This window comes from Mastigoproctus giganteus, chromosome 9 (assembly GCF_048544385.1).
Source record: "Mastigoproctus giganteus isolate SK-2022 chromosome 9, ASM4854438v1, whole genome shotgun sequence".
NCBI lineage: Eukaryota > Metazoa > Arthropoda > Arachnida > Uropygi > Thelyphonidae > Mastigoproctus > Mastigoproctus giganteus.
Window position 1 is genome coordinate 154,630,021 of NC_143583.1, and position 17,030 is coordinate 154,647,050.

General features: G+C 37.4%; 1 protein-coding gene across 1 annotated transcript in view; it reads left to right on the plus strand.

Moving 5' to 3' along the window:
- LOC150080827 (amine oxidase [flavin-containing]-like) overlaps positions 1-17,030 on the plus strand; it is a 238,711-nt gene that overhangs the window by 160,926 nt on the left and 60,755 nt on the right. The window contains exon 10 of the mRNA XM_090380834.1: positions 5,580-5,640. Within this exon, the coding sequence (XP_090236960.1) occupies positions 5,580-5,640 (61 nt within the window). The remainder of the gene's footprint in view (positions 1-5,579; positions 5,641-17,030) is intronic.

A 17,030-nucleotide genomic window follows, 5' to 3' on the forward strand; every position in this document is an offset into this window, starting at 1 on the left:
TTAGGCACTTCAGATCACAACTTGGTGATTGTCTCTTCTCCAATGGAACCTTTATCTCATGGCTATTCCCAACTTCGTATTGTTTGGCATTACAAGAATGCAAAATGGGATGACCTGCGTGACTTCTTTTCTTCTTTTCCTTGGTCTGATTACTGTTTCAAAACTGCTGATGTCAACGTTTGCTCAGATCGTGTCAGTGAAATTATTCTTGCAGGAATGGAATCCTTTACCACACTCCACTTTAAAATCTTGTCCTTTATCTAAACCTTGGTTTTCCAATAAATGTGCTAAGGCTGTCCAAGAGAAGAACGTTGCATATCGTAATTGGCTTGTTTCTAATTCTTCAGTTTCATTTTCTGCCTACACCAAAGCTCGCAACAATTGTAAAGCAGTTATTAATCAGTCCAAACTAGAGTTTGAACAGGCTAAGAGTAGAAAACTTGCTTCTTGCCCTAATGGTAGCCGAGCATTCTGGTCTATTGCCAAAGCTATTGGCCGCAACTTTTGCCCATCTCTGCTCCCACCTCTGTCCAAACCAGATGGTTCTGTTGTCACTTCAGCCAAGGATAAAGCTGACCTGCTAGCATCCCATTTTTCTTCGAGCTCATGTATTAATGATCTTGGTAAAACACCTCCCACCATTCCTAACACGCTCCATTCAATGCCTCCTGTGGTCTTCCGTCAAGAGGATATCAGAAGGATTTTGATGAATCTTGATGCTAAGAAAGCTCCAGGTCCTGATGGTATTTCTCCACTTGTTCTCAAAACCTGTGCTCCTGAACTTACTCCTATTCTTTGCCGCCTTTTTTCACTTTCTTATTCCAAAGGTGTTTTTCCTTCTGCTTGGAAAATTGCTCATATCCAGGCAGTTCCTAAAAAGGGTGACAAATCCCTCCCATCCAATTATCGTCCCATTGCAATTACTTCTACTCTTTCTAAAGTAATGGAGAAATCAATTAACCGCCAACTCTTAAACTACCTAGAAACCTTCCGTCTGATCAACGATCGCCAGTATGGATTCCGTCAGTGTCGATCCACTGGTGATAGTCTGGCTTATGTTACCCATTTATGGACTAATTCAATGGAAAGGTTCGGTGAAACACAAGTAGTTGCTCTTGACATCTCAAAGGCTTTTGATCATGTTTGGCATAAAGGTCTTCTAAACAAGCTTCCATCTTATGGTTTGCCAACTGTTTTTAGTAATTGGTTATCCAGTTTTCTCTCTGATCGCTCACTGAGGGTGATGGTTGATGGCTCTCTGTCTTCTAACTTCTCCACTAATGCCGGTGTCCCCCAAGGTTCAGTTCTTTCCCCCACTCTTTTCCTCTTGTATATCAATGACCTTCTCCCATTGACTGGAAATCCTATCCATAGTTTTGCCGATGATAGCACATTGCATTCAACTTTCCATTTTGAGAAACCTTGTCCAGCTCAATCAGCTTCAAGTTCTCGAAAATCTGCTGCCAATTCCTTAAATGCCGATCTTCAGGTAATTCTCCAGTGGGGCAAAGACAACTTAGTTGATTTCAATCCTTCTAAAACTCAATCTTGTCTTATATCTTGCAAAAAGGATTCTTCTGCTCCTATGCTTATCTTTAGTGACACTCCGATTTCTAGGCAAAATGATATATCTCTTTTGGGGATTACCCTGACTTCTAATCTCTCTTGGCACAAGCACATTACAAATATTGCTTCCTCTGCATCTAAAAAACTTGGTTTTCTCTTTCGCTCTCGGCGTTACTTTTCTTCCAAACAGCTGCTCACTCTGTATAAATCGCAAATCCGCCCTGCCATGGAATATTGTTCCCACATCTGGGGGTGCTGCCCCTAAAACCTCTCTCAGGCTTCTTGCTTCCATTCAGAAGAGGGCAGTTAGGTTAATTAATGATTCATCTCTCCACTCACTTTGTCATAGACATACTGTTTCTGCTGCATGCCTCTTCTACGGATACTTCCATGGGCACTGTTCTTCTGAATTGGCTTCTATAATTCCCACTCTCTCTTTCAAAACAGTCCGAACACGTGCCGCCACCAGCCAACATCCATTTACCGTCCAACTTCAAACCCACAGAACCAACTTTTCATCTTCCTCATTTATTCATTCAACTGCCGTTTTCTGGAACAACCTTCCTTCATACGTATTTCCTGAAAATTACAATCTACAGAAGTTCAAGTCCAATATCAACAAATATCTTCTTTCGTCTTCTCAACCTCCAACCCAAGCACGGTACTAAGTACTATAGGTTATAATACCTCTCGTGTTTGGGGTTCTCATAAAAAAAAAAAAAAAAAAAAGAAATTATATGCTTATAAATTGAATAAATTTATCAATTTATAAATTGATATGCTTACAAAAATGATAAATCTACCGTTTTGCAGTGTAAAACAGACTTTTTTGAGTGTGTTAACGGAAGAAAGTGACTTTATTGTGGACAAGTTCTTTCTTGTCCAGCCTACAAAAATATGGCTACGAATAACAAGAGAAATGTGAAAATATCAAAGAAGGTGATGACATTAGCGAATAAAATTGAGTTATTAGATAAAATTTCTAATGGTGAAAGTGTCTCCTCAGTGGCAAAACATTATAAAATCAATGAGTCAACGGTACGATCAATCAAAAAATCAGAAGAAAAAATCCGCCGTAGTGTCCGTGAAAATGCGCTAATTGCTTCAAAAATTTGCTCTGTAACTCGTGATGTTAAATTAGAAAAAATGGAAAAGGCTTTAAATCTGTGGGTAGAAGCCCGAACTCAAAATAAAATTCCGTTAAATTCACTCATCATTCGTGAAAAGGCAAAACTCCTCTATCAACACTTTAGCGGAACTGGTGATAGCACTGGCAGGATAAGTTTTTTTGCTAGCAAAGGCGCTGGTTTGAAAGATTTGTTTGAAATTTCTAATCAATATTACATTTAATATTAAATTGTTTCTTATTTTCATTTCGATGCCATACGCTTGCATTTCACTATGTACTGTCTATGTACATAGTCATATTATGAAGGTACATATAATACATACATAGACAAAATTTTAGACTAGTTTTTCTTATATTTCATACTTTGGAACGGATCCCCTTTATTACTATGGGAGCCATAACTCAGTATTCGCATTTTCGGTATTCACGACATTTCTCAGGAATGTAACAAATGAGAATAGTTCAACATTTCTCAGGAATGTAACAAATGAGAATAGTTTATATTACAAATGAGAATAGTTCAACATTCACTTCGTAGGTGGAGCTACAGGAAGATGTTAACTGTTAAACAAACAGTTGTCTAAATTGATAAGGCATTTTTTTTATGATTAACAATTTGCACATTCACACAATTGTCCTTTGTTCCGAAAAAAAAAAAAAAATAAATAAATAATAATAGAACTCTGCTACCAGTTGTGATATTTTTGCAATGAGTACTGCTAGCTGTAGCCATTGCATATGATAGGCCTAACCGATTTGGTCTCAATTGAAGATATTTCTTCCTAGGTGTGCAAAAACATGGGAAAATATAAAAATTCCAAATAGTACAAAATCTGAATAGTTTTATTTTACAGGATGGGCCAATTTTCTCTATTAACACTGCCTACCTTAAAAGAAAGAATAGTTTTATTTTACAGAAATAAGAAAGGATTCGACACATATTGGCTTACCTGCTCACGACCAAATATGGACTACATTTCTTTAGGACAACTAGAGAAAAATTCTGCTACTAACTGCAAAATGTTTGCAAGGGATACTACTAGTTTCATTTGATTATATCATTCAAATGACTAGTAGTTAGTAAGCACTAATCATTCAAATATTTCAGTTATTGAAATATCTTGATTACTAATCATTTGATCATGAAAATCATTCAGTTATACCCATTACTACTCAGTCTTTGATGAGGGTGGACTCTGTGGAGCAAGTATCTTTGTGAAATTTTGTACACAAACAAAAGCCTGGGCTTACATGTACCATATGACTAATAATAATACTAAATTCTTGTAAATACAGGTATTAATTTATTCTTATTCTGAGTTGATTGCCAAAAATCAAACCAGAATTTTTTTTTTAAAAATCATAAAAAATTTTTAAAAAATGGTTAAAAACAAACATATATATTTTTTTGTTTTGAAGTAATAATACATCTGTTCTTACTTATGTATCACTTAATTCAATTTTATTAACTCCTGGATCAGAATTTGAAAGAATTACTTCAATTTTTGCTTTTGTAAGCCAAAATCAGATAATGGCCACAAGTGCAATGTCCTCTACCAATTTTCAAAGCTATTTTCATCCTGCCATCTATTTAAAACTGTGTCTACTATTAGTTGGAAACACAAATAAGAGATGGCATCTTGTACTGGACAAAATTCATAAATAATGGCCATGTTAACTGAAATATACTTGAAGTGCTCTTAAAAAAAGTAATCCATGTATGTACCAAGGGTAATCCATTTGGAACCCTACTTAAAATGTTCCACTGCCTTCAAAATTTAATGTTCACAGCATACGATAGTTGACTATATCATGCTTATCATGGTACAGATCAGATGGCTATTGTGGGCTGATAGCTATCAGCCCATTACAGCCATTTTGCTACTTATTGCTGCATGGTCAGTGCTGACATTATGAGTTAAGAGATTTAATCCTCTCCACATAAAGTTGTGATTTCCATGCTTCGGCATGAATTATTTTTGTGATTTCATATCATATGAATGATTCATTTGATTATGACAAATAATTTGTTTATATCATTCAAAGGATATAACTGAATTATATCATTCAATTCTTTGATTATTATATCATTCAAATGATTAGTAGTTACTAACTACTAATCAAATGATTAGTAGTTACTAACTACTAATCATTTGAATATTTCAGTTATTGAAATATCTTGATTACTTATCATTTGATCATGAAAATCATTCAATTATACCAATCACTACCCTTAGTAAGTTTTTGACAAGGGTAGACTCTGTGGAGCAAGTATCTTGGTGAAATAATCTCAAAAGCACATCAGCAGTATTTATAGATTTTTTGATGCAAATTTTATGTAAACTCAGATTTGAGTAATGTCAGCAATGGTGTCCATTTTATGTTATAATCAAGATTATTTTGTGTGCCTTAATAGTGGCTTTGATGCTTGCCATCTATTTAGAAGGCTGAGGGTTTGTTTCCCATTTCTGACTAAAAGAAGGGTTTACACTGAGGGCTGCAGTTAACCAGTCTCAGGTATAGGGTGCTTTCCTAACATTTATTCCAGGTTCTTCATTCAAAAAGGTTGTAAACTTGCCTGTGAAGCTGGTTTAAATGATTGTTGTATTAGGCCATCCCCATGACAAAGAGATAAAGCTGAAATAGTTTGAGAAAATAACCATACAATTATAGCTGAAAGTAATACATATACTGTGCATTACTTTCAGTTTTATCTATCTTACTGCTGTGTTGAAATAATATCCGGTTTCTTTGCAAAAAATAAAACTGAAGAATTTGGGATTATTTCACATTTCTGTTGATTTTTCACATTCAAGTGGTGTTTTCTGTGGTTGTTTGGTATGTATCTTTTTCTTTGCTGTAGTGCTAATTTGTTAATTTTCAGGAAAGAAAATTTACAACAGGATCCATGACCATTAGTGAGCTGCTCGCTGAATGTTTAGGAGGTAAGTGCATTTAATTACAACTAGGGATAAATGGCAAATATGTTTTGACCAGTTTCACTAAGTGAGAGTTGAACTGTTCCACACAATTAGCTGTTGTATAAAATGGAACAGTGTGACATTAGAGAAAAGTTACTACCGTGGCTAAATGGATAGAGAAGTATTAGAAGAGATAGAGTAGTTATAAGTGACTCTTTGTGGATTAAATATTATGAGTGGGTAACACAAGATTCAATTTTGGGGCCCTTTACTGTTTTTTAAATATTTATTACCCCAGGGGCTCACCAGATTTGGATATAATCATCATCTCTCTCTCTCTCTCTCTCTCTCTCTCAGGGTAACTCAGGAATTTTTTTTTTTGGCTGGTGCAGCATAAGCCTCAGGCTTCCTTACATCATATAACTTACGATAATACCGATGATGATAATAATATTTGAAGTTTAATGTCTAAGTCTGATGATGATACTAAAGTGAGTAGGGTTGTTATGTCATTAATTGAGATATACTACATTAAGGAGATCTATAAAAACTAGGCAACTTCATTTTTTCATGAAACAAAAAAATAGGTAGATGCATAGAAAAAAATAGGCAGATACACAGGAAAAGACATGATATTTAATATAGACAAATGCAAGGTACTGCATTTGAGTAGCAGCAATCTCTAAATAATATGCCATTTGGTCGGCACCAGACTCAAGGAAGGTAAGAAAGAGGACGTAGGGGTAACTCTACAATCTGACGTTAAATTCTGAGCAATTCAGACAAGCTGCTGGAAAAATTCATGGGGATTCTGTCAGGAGCTTTGCAGAATAACAAAGAGGTGATTATATCATTGTATAAAGAAATAGTTAGGTCATATAGCTAGAACACTTCACGCTGTATTCCAGATGTAACCTAAGAATGTAGATCTGTTGGAATGGATGCAGAGAAGAGCAATGAGATTAGCTGGGAGCATGAAAGGATATTATTACCAAGAAAGACTGCAGTTTTGTAAATTATAGTGTCTGGAAACTAGGCATCTGTGAGGAGACCTAAACAAAATTTTTATAGCTAAAAATATTAAATGATGATAGCATCTTTACTCTTTCTGAGACTACATACATAAGGGGGCATAAATTTAAAATGAAAAAGAAGGGATAGAGAATAAGTATTCTGAAATTTGTCTTCAGCCAGGGAGTACGTGATTGCTAGAATAAACTTTCACCTAGTGTCCATGGAAGTGGATAGCTGAATAAATTTAAAGGAAAAGACAAATTACTGGAAGGAAGGTACAAATGAAAAGGGTAATATTTTATTTTTATTTTATTTATTTATTTTTATTTTTTAGCTTATGTTGTACAAGCTTTGCTTCCTTGACAGTCCCAAGAAATGTCAGTGTGGGTAAAATAAGATGAGCTGAAATGCCTTCAGATGGCTATGCAGTTGTGGAAACAAAGGTTTGCCTATATTTCCACAAAAAATTAAAGATCTGCATGCCATGAATTATAGAACACCTGCCGCCTACAAGGCTTTGATAACAAAAACAAATGCACACCATCAGTTAGCATGGTCAAGGCACAAAAGAGGTTAGGCAAACCAAGGCAGATTATGAGAAATCTTTGGAAAAGAATGCAAAGAAAAACAACAAAAATGAAAAAAAAAAAAAAAAGGCAGAAAAACTCCTTTACTTATGTAAACACTAGAAGGAAGGGGGGGGGGGGGTTGGTCCACTTGATATCGATAGTTTAACTGTTAAGGATCTTGCTCAAGGTGCTGACAAACTGAATAGGTATTTTGCATCTACATTCACACATCAGGAATTCTTTTGGGAAGTGGATGTTTATCAAACTCTAACAGGAAGCTAAATTATTTTGTAATAACTGAGAGGAAAGTGGAAGAAAAATTATCTAAGTTAAACATAAAAAAGGCAATTGGTGGGATATATCCAATTATATTAAGGGAGGCAGCAAAAGAAGTAAGCTAACCTTTAACCATAATTATGAGAGTATCCCTGGTTTCAGGGGAGGTCCCTATGGATTTGACAGGGCCAGGGCTCACATCTGGTGAGTATGAGCCTGTCACACCAAGGGTGTATCTCTCTCTCTCTCTCTCTCTCTCTCTCTCTCTCTCTCTCTCTCTCTCTCTCTCTCTCTCTCTCTCTCCCCCCCCCCTTGCACCATATAGCTAATAATAAATGATGAAGTGAGTAATTTCGGCCAAGTTAGTTTAACTTCTGTTCCAGGAAAATAATGAAGTTACTAGTTAAAGAAGTAATGCAAACCATGTAAACAGGAGTGCAGTTATACTGCAGTCACAGCCTGGATTTGTTAAGGGCTAATCTTGTGTGACTATTCTGGCTGTATACTATGATGCAATAACAAAGGAACTGAGTGAAAAAATAATTCTGATATCATATTATTGGATTTAAAGAAAGCTTTTGATGCTGTTGCACATAAAAGACTGCTGTGCAAATTGGGGCAGTGTGGCATTAAGTTACTACTCTGGAGTAACTATATAATTAATAACTATAGTGATTATTAATGCCCTTTTTGGACTAATGTTATTAGTTGAGTCCCACAGTGTTCAGTGCTGGCTCATTGGTTTTCTGTATTTATTAATGATATTGATGAAGGTATATCAGACTTAATTTTTAAGTTTGTAGATGATACAAAGGTTGGCAAGGTGGTTAATGATAATAATGAAGGTATGCTGCTGCAATCAGATACAGAAAAATTAAGCAGATGGGCTGACAAAATTACAATTAAACTATAGCATTTACAAATGCAAGCTACTGCATATAGGTAGCTGTAATCTCATATCAACTGTGTGGTACTACACTCAGGGTAGTGGAAAATGAAAAGAACCTGCCTGAGATAACTGTGGAGACAGCCTGCCAGGACAGCTCATGGGAGTTTTGTCAATGATATACAGGAATTTTACCAGCAGGGATAAGGAGGTAATTATTACATTGTAAAAGGAATTGGTCTGGCCACAAATTAGTACTACATACAAATCTGGAAGCCTCATTTTAGGAAGGATGTAGAGCTGCTGGAAGTACAGACAAGAGCAACGAGACTAGTGAGGAAAATAAAGGGGTGCTCTTATTAAGAAAGGCATCACTTCTACAAATTGCAGCATGTGGAGACTAGGAACCTGTAAGTGATCTGATTGAGGTGTTTAAGACTTTGAATAGCTTGAGCAAATTCAGTGCTGATGGGATTCTATCTCTTGCTCAGACTATGCATATGAGGGAGCATAAATTCGAATTGAGGGCTGCAAAATGGACATGCGGAAGTTTGCCATTAGTAAATAGGTGGTTGATGGTACAAACATCCATCTATTTTTGTGGAAATTGACAGCTTAAATAAATTCAAGAAAGAACTAGCAAACTATTGGAGGGAATAGATAGGTGAAATGGGAAGTGTTTTTTTTTTTATTGGCTGATGCTATATCATCATGCTTTCTTGCATCATTATAATGGTATAAAGCTCACGTTGGAGCAGAGTACCATTATTCACAACCCTACCAATCTTTGTATCATCTGCAAACTTGGACATTAAGCCTGATAGACTTTCATAAATATCACTGATAAATATATAAAACAACAATGGTCCCAACACCAAACCCTGGTGGACTCCACTAATAATGAGAGTAACCTTCTGCAGGCAAAGTTTTTACTGCTCCTGGAATAGAGAAGTTTTTTCTGTTTTATTAGCTTAAATTGGCATATTAACTTATTTTCTAGAGTAACTTTATATTACTAGTTACGATACTTAGTTTAAAGTTTAACTTAGATAGAGATTTTGTAGGTATTACTTAGTATCGGTAAGGGTATCAAATCCACATATTACAAGTTGCAGCTCCGCTGAACGAGAAGTTTTTTAGCCATATTTAGCTGCTTTATTGACCAACTGTTATATTAAATTATTTTCTATAAGTAGCTATAGACCTAGTCAGGATCCTTAGTTTATTCTGAATTGAGACAGCGAGATTTGGAAGTTAATTAATACTTAAGTGTCCGTAGATTTACCGTTCATAACTTGCCGCCATTGTTATATGATACGTTATATCCCGAACTAGATAGCGTAAGCTTAGTATAGTATAATATATAATATAATATTGTCAATTAATCAGTAAAATCTATTAATCTTGTTAAACTTCAATATCATGTAATTAAATTGTACTTTTTAACTAAATACATATAACGACTTAGATTACAAACATAACATAATTAATTAATGCATAACTTGATACCGAAGTTATGTAAACAGAAATCGTAGATAATACTGAAAAATATATATAGCATTATAACTATGTTGGGATACAAGTTTAGGTTATAATTTTGTACTGAAATCGAAATCATGACTCAGACCAGAGCTGCAAAGCAAAAGGCTCAAGCTAATGGGAGTGCTGTGGCTCAGGGGAGAACTGAGGGGGGCAGCTGCCCGCTGAATCACAGCCTTTTAAAATGCACTGCTTGCTTGATGTTTGTGGAGCAATCAAGTACGGGACATGATATTGCCATGGGGGATGTCTTTGTATGTGCACGATGTAAGGAAATCAGGCGACAACTCAGCGTTATTATGGGCCTATATGAGAGCATGAAGGACAGGATGGATGTCCTCGAAGGATCTAAATTGAGGGGTCCATCAAGCTCTCAGCTGCCCACATCAACGCCAGAGCTTGCACTTGGTCATCACACAACACAGCGGCAGCCCCCAAGGCAGAATGCGCTGGTCCCACAGGAACTAGTAGTTGTTGGTGACTCTATTGTTAGGGGAATGGGGGGGAAAGCACCTCCACAGCCAGGTGGGAAGGAGCAGCAGTGTGTAGCACATGCTCCTTGATTAGACCAGGCGCCTCTGTAGCCAGGTGGGAAGGAGCAGCAGTGCGTAGCACACGCTTCTTGATTAGACCGGGGTTCGAGCCCGTCACCACCAAATACGGAGGATGCGGAAAGGTCAGGAATGACCACCGCATATTCAAGGAGCAATATGGCCTTAGTTGCTAATGCTCCTAAAAACCAAAAATAACAATAACAATAACAACTTGATTAGACCAGGCTTCGAGCCAGTCACCACCAAATACAGAGGATGCAGAAAGGTCAGGGAATGACCACTGCATTTCCCCAGAGCAATATGGTCTTAGTTGCTAATGCTCCTAAAAACCAAATAACAAACAAACAAACAGGGAAATGGGGATCTTGCTTGTAAAAAGGATAGATGGACCAGTACCAGGGCATGTCTGCCAGGGGCAAAGGTTGATGACGTTGCAGAGCAGATATCATATTTTAAGGGCACAAAAGGTGATATAGTTCTACACGTTGGCACTAATGATATTAAGAGTAGGAGACCAGCAGAATTACTTAACAAGTACAGGTCAGTGTTGAAAAAAATGCAGTGAATTAGGGTTGAATTTGAAAGTGTCTGCAATTCTGCCCAGACACGATAGGAGAGAGAATATGATGAGAGCCTTGTCGATCAATTCAGCCCTGGAAAGATTGTGCAAGGCTCAAGGGGTTGAATTTTTTTCAGCCTGGTCTGAACTTGTTAACAGGAGAGACTGCTTCTACATGGATGGGATACACTCAAATAGAAAGGGTGCAAGAAATTTGCTGATGCTATCGAGTCAGTGTTAGGTGGGTCGGAAAACTGCTAACTTGGGTGATACAAGGTTTAATAGATTAATAGTAGCCACTGGCAGTGGTGAAAGTGATTCTTGCACTGCTTCTATTGGAATGAGCAGCAGCCTGTAAAACAAGATGCAGGATATTTCAGAGACTGCTGGAAGTCATTGCGGTACAAGTAAACACATGGGTTGTGTTAGGGTAGCTAAGAATAGGAACAGGTGCATGTATACCAATGCTAGGAGTCTGGTAAATAAATTTGATGAATTTGAGGTATTGCTCAAAACATCAAAGGCAGATATTGTTGGGATATCAGAGACGTGGTGTCACACAGATATAAGGAATGCAGAACTGGAATTTGGGTAGTACAATGTGTGCAGAAAGGATAGACAGGATAGGAAGGGAGGAGGAGTTATGCTATTAGTTAAGAAACACAAAATCCAAGGAAGTGAAGGCAGTCGACATCGCTGGACAGTACAGTGTCGAGTCAGTTTGGTGTGACATAAGCGTTGGGAGATCAAAATTGAGAGTAGGCGTGTGCTATAGGCCTAATGACTCTGATGAGTATAACAAGAAACTGTACAGGGAAATAGAGTGAGCCAGTAAATCAGAGAGTTTTATAATGGGGGATTTTAATATCCCAGATATTGACTGGAATTTGTGGGTTGGTCACTCACACACTAGCAAGGCTTTTGTGGATTTATTGGATGATTGTTTTCTACATCAGCATGTTCGGGAGGCAACTAGAGGGAGTAACCACAGGGGGCTCACATCTGGTGAGTATGGGCTTGGCACACCCAGGATCCTGAACTGGATATCATCATTCTTCTCTTTCTTGATGATTCCCTTCTACTTCTGACTCTTGTTCTCTCTCTCTCAGGGTAATTCAGAAATTTTTTTTTTGGCTGGTGCAGCATAAGCCTCAGGCTTCCTTGCACCATATGGCTAATGATAATAATAATAAAGTAATACTCTTGATCTGATTATCAGTAGTGATTCTTCATGCATTAAGAATCTGCAGATAAAGGAACCACTAGGTGGCAGTAATCACAGTGTGCTGAAGTGGGATTTACTCAAAGCGGTAACTACCATCAGGAGTAAAGAGAAGGGTTTTTACTTTTGTAAAGGTAACTACGGTGGTCTGAGACCGTATTTAAATTCTATATGGTGGGACCAACTGATGATGTTACCAACAGCAAATTCAAAATGGGAAGCATTCAAAGAATTTATCTTGGAAGCTGCTAGGCTTTACGTACCAACTAAGAAATATTGTTCAAGGTTTAGGCCTAAATGGATGTCAGATGAACTAATGAGACATGCGGCAGAGAAGAAAAATGCATGGGATACATATAAATTGGAAGCCTATGATAGATATAAGCTGTAACCAAGTCTCAAAGGAGATTAGGCAGATTATGAGAAATCCTTGGCAAAGGATGGAAAGAAAAATAGAAAAGAGTTCTTTACCTATGTAAACTCTAGAAGGAAAGGGATGAATCAGATTGGTCAACTGGATATTGATGGTTCAACAGTTGAGGATCCTGCTCAGGTGGCTAACAAACAAAAAAAGTATTTTGCATCTATATTCACACATGAGCAGTTATCAGGAAGGGGAATACCAGAGGTGAAGTAAACTCTGGCAGTGAGCTAGATGATTTTGTAATAACTGAGAGGAAAGTGGAGATGAAATTGTTGAGGATAAACATAAAAAAGGCACCCGGGGTGGATGGGATCTATCCAGTTATATTAAAGGAGGTAGCAAAAGAAATAAGTAAATCCTTAGCCATAATTATGAGAGCTTCTGTGGACTCAGGGGAGGTACCCATAGACTGGAGATGTGCAAATGTGACCCCAATTCACAAAGGAGGATCAAAGGCTGACAAGTAATTATAGACCTGTTAGTTTAACTTCTGTTCCAGGAAAATTAATGGAGGTACTGGTTAAAGAAGCACTGCAGGATCATCTAGACAAGACTTCAGTTATAGCTCGGACACAGCATGGTTTTGTTAAGGGAAAGTCTTGCCTGACCAATTTGACTGGATACTATGATGCAGTCACAAAAGAACTGGATGCAGGGAATAACTTTGATATTATATATTTGAATCTTAGAAAGGCTTTCGATACTGTTGCACATGGAAGACTGCTGCACAAATTGGAGCAGTGTGGCATTGGAGGCAAACTGCTGCTATGGATAAAGGGATGGTTGAGGGGAGAAGACAGAGAGTGGTAATCAATGGACACTGCTCATCGTGGACTAATGTTATTAGTGGAGTTCCTCAGGGTTCAGTGTTGGGTCCATTATTGTTTTCTGTATTTATAAATAATATTGATGATGGTATATCAAGCTTAATGTCCAAGTTTGCAGACGATACAAAGGTTCCCAGGGTTGTTAAGGATGCTATGCTGCTGCTGCAACAGGATCTGGAAAGGTTGAGCAGATGGGCTGAGAGGTGGGTGGCAAATGAAGTTTAACATTGACAAATGTAAAGTAGTACACATGGGAAACAGCAACCCCAGAGCAACGTATCAACTCTGTGGTACTACACTGACAATGGTGGAGAATGAAAAGGACCTGGGGGTAACTGTGCAGACGGGCTGCAAGAGTAGCTCATGGTGTCTTATCAATAATCATGGTGTCTTATCAATAATATACAGGAATTTTTCTAGCAGGGATAAGGAGGTGATTATTCCCTTGTATAAGACAATGGTCAGGCTACACCTCGAGTACTGTATACAGGTCTGGAGGCCTCATTTCAAGAAGTATGTATAGCTGCTGGAACAAGTACAGAGGAGGGCAACAAGATTAGTGAATGGAACAAATGTGTGCTCTTACAAAGAAAGGCTTAAGTTTTGCAAATTACAGTGTCTGGAGACTAGGCACCTACAGGGTGATCTGATTGAGGTGTATAAAGCCTTGAATGGTTTGAGTATGCTCAATGCTGATGGAATTCTTCCTCTTGCTCAGGTGATGGAGAGGGCATAAATTCAAATTGAGGAAAGACAGATGTAGGATAGATGTGCTCAAATTTGTCTTTAGCCAGCGGGTAGTTGGTTGGTGGAACAGACTTCCATCCCTTGTTGTGGAAGTTGATAGCCTACATAAATTTAAGGCTCAGCTGGACAGGTATTTCAAATGAACGGAGTGGTGAAATGGGAGTGGGTTTGTTTTTTTTTTTTTTGTTTTTTTTTGGCTGGTGCTGCATAAGCTTGCTTTCTTGCATCATATGCCTCTACTAATGCTAATATTAGTACATGAAGAGTATTATCCATATTACTATTCTGCCTTCTCCTACTCAACCATCTCTTGATCCATAGCAGAAACTTGCCCTTAATGCCACACTGCTCCAATTTGTACAGGAATCCACATGACAACTGTATATGTGCAACAGTATCAAAAGCTTTCTCCAAATCCAATTATATGATATAAAAATTTATTTGTTGCATCCAGTTCCTTTGTGACCATATCATAGTAACCAATCAAATTTGTCACACTAGATTTCCTGTTAACAAACCCATGGTGTAGATAATCCTGGCGGCACCTCTGTAGCCAGGGGGGAAGGAGCAGCAGTGCGTAGCACACGCTTCTTGATTAGATCGGGGTTCGAGCCTGTCACCATCAAATATGGAGGATGCGGAAAGGTCAGGGAATGACCACTGCACATCTCGGAGCAATATGGCCTTAGTTGCTAATGCTCCTAAAAACCAAACAACAACATAATCCTGGTATTAGTCGTCTTTTACCAGCAACTCCATTATTTTCCCCGGAACAGAAGTTAAACTAACAGGTCTGTAATTACTCATGTCACTCTTTGTATCTCTTTGTGAATTGGGGATACATTTGCACATCTCCAGTCCATGGGGCCCTCCCAGAATCCAAGGATGCCTTCATAATTATGGCTAATGGTTTGTTTACTTCCTTTGCTGCACCTTTAATATAATTGGATAGACCTCATCCACCCTAGGTGCCTTTCTTATGTTTAACCCCTTCCCGGAACATTTTTTTCCTGAAAATGTGCTATAACTGATCGGCCCTTTTTATTTTACAGATTTAAAAGTATGCATCATGTGAATACTCATTGTATACTTTTTTGCATTTTTTATAAATTTTTAGTAGAAAAGACATCGAAGTAATTAGCCCATTTGGGCCATCCCGAATTATCTTGTGTATGCCAAAAAAGTGCACAAATGATACAGATTTTTTTAATAAATTATTGCTTAAGCTAAAGAAAGGAACAGAAAAACACTCTTCACTACTCATTATATAAATAAATTTAAAAAATCAAGTGGAATGCACAAGCAGTAACTTCCCACCACAAGCAATAATCATGAACTAACTACATTCTGACACACAGCCGCCGCAAGTGGATAGATAGGTGAGGTAAACGTCACTTACGAGCTGCAGTTCAAGAGGGTGCCGAAACATTTTTCAATATTGCTTTTTAATTGGTTAATGCTTATCAGTATTCAGCATTTAAGACAGCAAATTTTATTTTGCTTACTGGCGGCACATAGGAATGCACGCTACTGTTCTGACATTGCTTAATAATAAGTAAATATAAGTAAAATGAAAGCCAGTCGTCTGCTGCCAGGCATAAGAAAATCCTGAGAAATCCTGGGATTTATCTGGCTAATGCAAAATTATCCAGATAAACGCCCGAGAAAATACGTTTCAATCGTAAATTTGGAGGTATTATTGTTTGCTTCGGGTTATTATTGTATCCCGAGATATTTCGTGTAGTTTCAAATAACTTTTAAAACTAAAAACGAGATATCTCAGGATAATCCATGAAGGGGTTAACTTCAACAATTTCTCTTCCACTTTTCTCTCAGTTATTACAAAATCAATTACAGCCACTCCCCGATTAACGTAAGGATTGCGTTCCACGGAAGTCGGAATTTCCCTAAATAAGCATTTAGGGAAATTCCGCAATTGCAACTATGCACGCTGAATTTGATAGAAGAAAAAAAGAAATGTTCGATGAACATGTAAATAGAATTCAATTTTTTTATCTCATGCGTATGAAAAATTATAAAAGTGTACAAAATTACAAAAATTTCAAAATTATAAAATTACAAAGAGAGAGCGGAGACAGGCATCAAGTCAGCAAGTTTTACCTTTTGAGCATCATTGCCAGAATTAACTCTCCAGCTGATAAGCATGCAGCTGTGGAAGTTGAGAGCTGTGGAGATTAAGAAGGGGTTTTTTCCAATACATCACAAAATTTCTCTGCAGCTGCAGAATCAGCACTGGTGACTTCACCATATACTTTAATGTTTTGGAAACCAGCACAATGTTTGAACATATTAAATCACCCATTGCTTGCCACGAACTTCACTTGGGGTTTGCCATACTTATCGTTATCTTTATAAATACTTCTTGCTTGAATGGCCGTTAGATTCAGGGGCACTTGCTTCTGAATCTGATTCTCCATCCACATTATTAACAGCTGTTCCATTTTCAATATAGCACCTGAATGCTGTTTCATAATCGCTGTTGATCTTAAATGCATTGGTCCTTTACCATGTTCTTTTATATGTGCACTGTCCCTTAAAATAGTATTCACTGTTGAAACAGCGAGACCTAATTCCATGCAATAGATGACAAACTTTGTTCTGTTTCATACTTCTTAATTAATCATCTTCATTTCTAAATCAATTTTGTTTCATTTCCTAGCACTGCCAGCACTTGCACTTTCCATTGGTCGCTTTCCCTTCATCGTTGCAATAAGTAAACAGGCATGAAGAGAAGATTCTGAAAATTTATTTATGTTTTTTATATGATTGAAGATTT